Source organism: Phalacrocorax aristotelis, chromosome 10, assembly GCF_949628215.1.
Source record: "Phalacrocorax aristotelis chromosome 10, bGulAri2.1, whole genome shotgun sequence".
NCBI classification, from domain to species: domain Eukaryota; kingdom Metazoa; phylum Chordata; class Aves; order Suliformes; family Phalacrocoracidae; genus Phalacrocorax; species Phalacrocorax aristotelis.
In genome coordinates this window covers 25,293,056-25,300,571 of record NC_134285.1, presented here as the reverse complement: position 1 = coordinate 25,300,571, position 7,516 = coordinate 25,293,056, and the positions used below count along the sequence as shown (strand labels likewise).

Sequence of the window (7,516 nt, the reverse complement as noted above, 5' to 3'; positions counted from 1 at the left end):
ACTCCTCTCCGCCTCTACCTCGTACCCGTGACCGCGGCAGGAGGGGCACACCGGGACACCCACCCGGGGTCCCCACCCGGCCGAAGGGGGCGGGACGCGAGGGGTCACGTGACGCCCCCGCGTGGGCGTGGCGCCGGGCGGTGCGCGGGGATTGGCGGCGGCCGCGCGGGACGGTTGAGTCGGCGGCGCGCGCCATGGCGGCCGGTAGCGGCTGTGGGGTGCTCGGGGTTACCGGGGCTTGGGAGGGGTTACGGCGGGGGCCCTGGGGGAGCGGTGGCGACGCCGGGCATGGGGGTGACAGCGAAGCTGGGCGAGGGACTCGGGGCACGGGTGTACCGGGGGCATCGTCGGGGCTGGAGGGGCGTGGGCGTACCGGGGCCGTCACAGGGAGCGGAGGTAACGGGGGGAGTCATCGGGCTCGGGGTACGAGGGCCACACCGGGGCTGGGGGCGGTCGGGAGGGCACTGGCGGGGGCCCCGGTACGGGGGGAACGGGGGTTCGCCGGGCGGGGTGCCGCACGCCCACCCGTCCTGGTGCCGGTACCGGCAGCCTGGCAGCGGCCCTACCTGAACGTCTTCAAGCACTTCCGCGTGGAGGAGTGGAAGCGCTCGGCCAGGGAGGGGGACGTGACCGCGCTCACGGTAATGGGGGGCACCGGCATCACAGTAACGGAGTTGGGGGGCACCAGCCACGGGCAGGCAGTGCTGACACACCCCCCCTCCCCCCCAAAATCACCCCTTTCTGTGGTTTCGAAAGGACGCGAGGCTGAAGGGAACAGTCTACCGGATCCGGAGCTCCGTCCCCGCCAGCAGCTACCTGCAGCTGCCCCGGACGGGGACGCAGTCGCTGGGGCTGGTGGGACGCTACCTCTACCTACTCTTCCGGCCCATGCCCCACAAGCACTTTGTCGTCCACCTGGACGTTGCCACCGAGGTAGGTGACACAAGGCTAAGGACCACCGTCCTTAGCGTCATGGCCCGATTGAAGGGCCAGCGGGCAGCCGTGGTGGTTGTCTGCGCTTGGGGGTGCAGAATTTGTCTGGTCTTTGGTGTTGCTGGGGGGTTACCCCGGGCTGGAGATGGTTTCCATGCTTGTGGCATCTCTACTGGGGACAGGGGACATGGAGGGAACGGGGACACAGCCACATGCCTTCTCCACTGTGGCATTTCCCTGCCAAAACCACCAGGGTGACTAAAGCTCTGTGTGCATCTCTATCTTCTCAGGAAAACCAGGTGGTTCGCATCTCTTTCTCCAACCTCTTCAAGGAGTTCAAATCCACAGCCACCTGGCTGCAGTTCCCCTTTGTCTGCAGAGCAGCTGACGGCTCAGCATGCAACCGCACATCCAGGACGTCCAGGCGTGGTGAGGAGCGTGTGCAGTGCTGCTCCTCATGGCACAGTTGGGACTGGTCTGGCACATCACCACCAAAATAAATAGTCAGAAAATAACTTGAGTTCAGAGGTTGACTTGATGCACTGGAGGAGGGAGAAGAGTGGTGGTCCTGAGCAGGAGACCCTCGGCAGCTGGGAGGGAGGGATGTCCCCAACCCTATTCTCCTGAGCAGTCCCAGGCCGGGCACAAGCCCACAGGGGCAGTGGGGCTGCTTGTCTGTCCAACCCCACCCCTGTACCACAGTAGTGAGTTATGAGGCGCCTTTTCCAGTCTCCTGTCCTGGCAGAGACAAGCCAAGCCTGGTGGGAGTCTTGCGTGGTAAATACTTTTTACTTAAATGCGTTAATCTCACCTCTCCTGTTCTGCAAGGTCCACGGTCCAAGGCCTGTAGCATCTTTTCCCACCTTCCCTTTTGCCACCTGCGGCTCTCTTCCCCAGATCTCATGGGAGCAGCCCCTGCTGATGTGCGCTGGACCTGCCTGGTGCTTGATCTCCACTCCATCCTCTCTCTCTACGTCAACCGCTGTTACAGCCACCTGAAGAGCATTAAGCTCTGCTCCAACCTCTTGGTGAAAAACCTCTGCACGAGTGACTTGGTGTTCGACCCAGGTGAGGAGCTGAGACCTTGGGGTGGCCTCAGGGTTTCTTCTGGATGGAACCCATGCGGGTTTAAAGCTGCTTTTGCAGGTGCGATGCCAGAAGGGCTGTTAGCCCTGGAAGAGCATGAGGCTGCCGTGACTGTAGAGGTCAGAAAGGGTAAAATACTCAGTGCGATGTTAAGTTTCACGTGCGCTGGCGAACACGGTCTCCTGACCTCTGGACGAAAGCGTCCTCTCATTTTCCAGCTGTAAAGCTAAATTATAAGAGCAACGTTAAATATCTTACCAAGGTTAGAAACTTTTTTCAGAGGGAAAAAAACCCCAAAGTTATAATGAAACCTTGCTTCTCCAAGGGCTGTGCTTTTATCTGCCGGAAGAGCCTGTGGGGTTTTTTTTGTCTCTGAAATCATCCAACCTACTTAGCGTGGCAGAGATACTTCGGTCAAAACCTTTGTTTATGCTTCTCCTCTTTTGTGCTGGAAATCTGCCTGAACTGATTGGCCCGCTGGAAGCATCAGTGAGGAGGAAGTTATAGATGCTGCTTTTTGGATTCCTGAAATTTGTTATATCTAGAAGTCTTTCACAAATCTACAAACGCATGAAGGAAAGAAGACAAGAAAATGAGAACAGAGCCTTAACACAAATCACGTGAAGCTGCTGAATCTCTGAATAGAAAATAGCGTGAATCTTGGGCCTGGGGGATTTCTAACTCCATACCAAGGGTTTATGCTCTGGATTTTTTTTTTGGAGGTTGAGAGTTTCAGGAATATCCCTGTGCAAAGGTGTGTTAGTTTGTTACGGACCTTGGGGTTATAATCTTTGTTTTTCAGGTGTTCTCAAAGAGGGAAATGGTGTGTGCCCGTGCCCCATGGGAAACTCATGATCTCAGCCAGTTCCATGGGGCTTGGAGAACTTACTCTCTATATCTCCTTGCTGCCAGGTGTGACCTTCTCTGAGGCCCGGCAAGCCAACCTGGCCTGCCGTGGCGTCGCTCCCATGCCACGGGAAATGGCTTTCCCCGTGCCAAAGGGGGAGAAGTGGCACAACCTCTACGACTACATCAGGTATGACTGCTCCTGGCTGCGCTTGAACCCACCGCAGCGCTGAGACCTCCCCATTTCCCAGGGGAAGGCAGGATGGATAATGCCTCTTAAGGAATGACAGATCCGGACAAACCTGGGGCTTGAGTGGAGATATTTTGGTCATCTCAACTCCAGCATTTAGGCGTCATTAACACGCCTACCCTGCTCTAAGCTTAATTGCTGATCAGTGATGTTTTGGGGCAGGAAAAAGGCTGTAGAGCATTCCTGTGCCTGGCATTAACGCCAGTCCTGTATCTCAACAGTTTCTTGCTGGGATTGCTACTGTGGCTAATTTAGCATAATCCAAGCCTTTCTTCTGTGTGTGCTGCTCCTAGGGAGCACTTCAGCCTCCAGCTAAGTAAAAAGGTGGTCTGACAGGGGCTGCTGCGCTGTGATTGGCTGTAATGCCTTATCAGGGGGCAGACATAAGCACATCTTTGGTGCTGGGCTCCCGTCGGTGGTGAGGTTTTTGCAAGAGAACTCTGTTGGTTATAAGTTGCTGTTCATCGCAGTTGTCGGCTTAGTAGCATTGCCTGAAGCACGCAGCACCGAGCTAACCACTGGAGAGTAACGCTGTAGATCGGACCTGGGAGATGCTTTAGTATCCCCTATTTGGGACAAGAGGGGGAATCTTACAGGAGACAGCAAAAAGGCTTTTGTGCCAGGCAGTGAGTTATCACATGAGATTCCTGGGTGCTGGTGCAGCAGCCTGGTTACATGGCACCTTTCTCTGATTTTGCTCAGGTTCCCATCTGAGGGCTCCAAGCTGGCTTACGACTCCATCCAGAAGAGCTGTCCCGGTCCTGTGGCAGGTGGGAAGGCTGCGGATGGCAGCCCAGGCTGCACCGCCCCGGGTGGATGCCTTGGGTTTCTGAAAGAGCCCAACCCACTTCTTGTGTCACGCAGGTGGCCAAGTCTTGGAGGACCCTGTCCACCAGCTGCCCCAGCCGGTGACACTCACCAAAGCAGTCCGTGACCGACTGTCCCTCATCCATCAGATAACCAGTCCCAAAGCTGTAAGTGCACCATGGAGAAGGCTGCAACTTTTTCCTTTCTGTCCCCCATGGAGTTTTTTCCCCACATCTTGTCTCTGAGTTCCTTTATTTAGGACATAGAAGCTGCTGTTGTCCATTGCAGCTGATTTGGGCAGGTCAGACCCCTGATCTGGGGTCAGTTGACCACAGCCCTGCAGTTAATGACCAGGTGGTTCAGTCTGGCATAGTACAGAGCAGAGACAAGACAAACACCAAGTACCTCATTATCTCCAGACATCTATCCTCTGTCTCAGCTGAGGCAGCAAGTAGTTGTTGCCTTAAAATAACAGGTAGGAAATGAGGACTGGAGACTAAAGAACTTGATTGGTTGCCCTCAGGAAGCAGAGCAGCGTGTGTAGTCCAGATTGCTGGGACTGCAGACACCTGCCCTCACTGCTGATTTCTCCATCCCTGCTGGCAGTGCTGCAGGAGCTGGTGCTCAGATTGGTTTACCAGACAGCGTGGTGATAGGCTTTAGGAGAGGGACTGGGGGAAGCCATTCTTCTCATGCTGTGGAGAGGGAGGAAATGAGGAGCATGCTGTCCTAAACCAGGATAAGCCGAGCTGGCTGGCCAGGGGCTTTTAGCTTCCTCTGCTCACTGGAGAGAGGGCAGGTCTTCCAGAGACTGTTCAGGGCTGAATCTTTCTTGGGACTGTGGTTTGGTTCTGGAGGAGGTGAACTGTGCACAGACAATGCTAGGAGAGTAGGGAGAATGGCTGGTTAACATACCTGGCCAAGTCAGGTACCCACAGGGATGCACTCCATCTGTGTTGCTCTGTCCTTGTTTGTATCGCTGTAGAGTGTTGCTTGGGAGAGATGCAGGTGTCTCTCTGTCTCTGCCTTTGCAGTGGGTGGAAGGCACTGGGAGGAGGGCTGATCTCTGTCTGAGGCTTTGCTCTTCCTCAGATGCCACATCGGTGTCCTGTAATGACAGAAAGCATCCCTGAGGTTCACCTGGCAGCCCCAGGGCCTCTGAGAGCCGTGCCTGCTGGGGACAAGGAGCTAGAGAAGGACAAGAGACCGCACAGTGTGGGGGATGCTGGGCAGTCACCGGCAGTCAGTGATGGTGGCATCCACGTGTACGCTTACCAGAGGAGTGAACAAAGCATCCGAGGCATCCGCACTGGCTCACAGGAGGTGGGTGAAGTACTGAGGAGTCACAGCAGCCCAAGGGTGGCTTTGTGGGGCTTATGGCTGATGTTTGTGAGCCCAGCAGAAGCCGCAGAGGGAACACAAGCTTCAGACTGGAGTTTCAGTTAATCCTATGGAGTCCTTTTGCTGGCATGAGTTTTTCTGACTAGCAGTTCTTTCCACTAGTATTATACTTGCCTTGAAGGAGGCACGCTGGGAAGGGCTGGCTGTAACCCCCTAGCATGGGTGGGAGAGCTGCTTAACACTGGGAAATCCCAGCACCTCCTTCCTTCCAGATTTGACTTCTGCCAAGTTAAATGCTTTAAAGCCATCCCCTCTAACAGGAGAGAACTCAAAGCTGCCTCTGTGCTTTAGAGAGAAACGAGCAACAGGGACAGAGGGACCCTCTGGGTAGAGGACCTCAGTCTTGCTCTAACTGCGATGGTGCTGTCTGTTGGTTTTTTTTCAGGGGCTCCTACCAGATCCCATCCTGAAGCTGAGAACAATTATTGGCTTTGGAGGCTGCAGCACCAAATGGGTCAGTAGCTCGGATGGTTTGGGGAGTTCATGAGTAATCACATTGCTTTTTTTTTTTTTTAAAATTTATTTTTTTTTCCAAGGGCATGAAAGGCAGCAAGAAGTGCCACCCTTCCTGCACTTTTTGATGGGGAAAATGTCCCCAAAGCAGATGGGCACGAGCTTATGTTTGTGCATGAGTCTTCAGCTGTTATGATGGTGAATTAGAAATTATGGGAGCCTTCTAGATCTCATGACTTCTGTATTTTAACATGTTAAAATAAGAGCTGCTCTGTCAGGGTCTAGAAAGGAAGGGCTGTGTCCTGGATTGTTTCCATGGGGCACTGTGCCTTGCAGGAGCCCAGCTTGTGGTCTGTGTTAGGGTAAGGAAAGGGTTGTTTTGGTTAAGCCAGTTCAAGGCTCTGCCAACAACAGGATTTTCCCTGTATCTGCTGTTCATGTAGTAGAAATGATTGGTACGGCAAGTCCACTGAATTAAGTAGGATGTCAGCTGGGCTCTTGGTTTTCCTTTGTGAGTTAGAAGAGTACTTGTATGGAAGAGCATCCTCTCACCTGCACATGTGCAGCAGATCTCCTGTTGAAGAAATCTCTGCAGGTCCAGCCTAGGACCTGGGGCGCCTCTGGAGGACCTGCAGCCTTCGCATTCCTGTCTCTGTCCTGCAGGCACTGTGGACTCGGAACAACACTGCAGTGGTCTACCCCTGCCATGCTGTTATAGTGACCCTGCAGATCCAGACCAGAGAGCAGAGGTTCTTCATTGGACACACAGATAAAGTGAGCGTAACTCTTTACACAGCAACGCTGTGCTTGAACCCTATGTCCCCGGTCCCAGCTGTCATCAAAAACATCTTACCTTGTGCTTCCTGCAGGTGTCGGCGCTGGCCTTCAATGGGAACAGCACCTTGCTGGCTTCAGCACAGGCCGGTCCCCTGAGCGTTGTGCGCCTCTGGGACTTCCCGACCGGCAGCTGCCTCTCGGTGTTTAAAACCCATGTCCACTCCCTCTTGTCCCTGAGGTGGGTTTCAGCCTGCATGCAGGGGTGCGTTCGGGTGGGCTAAGTGTTGCAGCACAGCAGCTTTTCTGTGCCATTCTTGTGTGATAAACTGGGGGTGAATTATAGCTCTCCTTCAGCTGCCTGTGTTTATCACCAAGACCTGCCGGCAGTTGGTCTGGCACAGCTGGCACGCTGCCAGCTCCCTCCTGAGCTTATCCCTCAGGTCTTGCTGTCTCCCCGTACCTGAATTTGTCTCCTTGTATTCTCTGCTGAGATGCACTTGGGGTACAAGGAGCTGCATTTCACCAGGTGGCCTCTTCTTGCAGCTTTTCCTACAGCGGAGCCATTCTGTGTGGCGTTGGAAAGGATGGGCACGGCAAAACGGTGAGGACTGAAACTTGGTTTTGGAGCTTTCCCTGCCCTGCAGGGACATGAGATGGCTGTTTTCCCAGGTTATGTAGTTAGTTTGTAGACAAAACCTCTGCTCTGAGCTTTCCTAGATACGTTCTTCAGTGTAGCCGAGGGAGATCCCTTTCTCATTAGCTGCCTAGAAAATACTTCACTTCTAAATGATGCTTGTTAGTGTTTGTGTGCACAATTCTCCACTGCAAACAACCAAATCCTTTTGAAAGCAGCCTGAGGAGATGTGCTTGGATTGAGCTTTGGGGACATTTCTGTTCCTGGTGTGGTCCCAGCTAGGGGAGCAGCCAGGGCGATGAAGGCAGCTGTGTGATTCTGCCTGTACC

At 54.3% G+C, this 7,516-nt stretch overlaps 1 protein-coding gene across 4 annotated transcripts in view; it reads left to right on the top strand.

The window, feature by feature from the left end:
- Positions 1-105: 105 nt before the first annotated feature.
- The window catches only part of WDR90 (WD repeat domain 90), a 30,443-nt gene continuing 23,032 nt past the window's right edge, over positions 106-7,516 (top strand). For 2 of the 4 annotated variants that reach the window (XM_075105957.1, XM_075105960.1), the window contains exons 1-13: positions 129-204; positions 550-641; positions 757-933; positions 1,224-1,362; positions 1,831-2,001; positions 2,932-3,055; positions 3,818-3,885; positions 3,980-4,089; positions 5,015-5,245; positions 5,709-5,777; positions 6,440-6,550; positions 6,646-6,791; positions 7,097-7,154. In XM_075105957.1, the coding sequence (XP_074962058.1) occupies positions 195-204; positions 550-641; positions 757-933; positions 1,224-1,362; positions 1,831-2,001; positions 2,932-3,055; positions 3,818-3,885; positions 3,980-4,089; positions 5,015-5,245; positions 5,709-5,777; positions 6,440-6,550; positions 6,646-6,791; positions 7,097-7,154 (1,506 nt within the window). In that variant the 5' untranslated portion in view covers positions 129-194. Of the gene's footprint in view, positions 205-549; positions 642-756; positions 934-1,223; positions 1,363-1,397; positions 1,711-1,830; positions 2,002-2,931; positions 3,056-3,817; positions 3,886-3,979; positions 4,090-5,014; positions 5,246-5,708; positions 5,778-6,439; positions 6,551-6,645; positions 6,792-7,096; positions 7,155-7,516 lie in introns of those variants that run through there. The other 2 variants (XM_075105958.1, XM_075105959.1) reach the window with 2 other exon arrangements.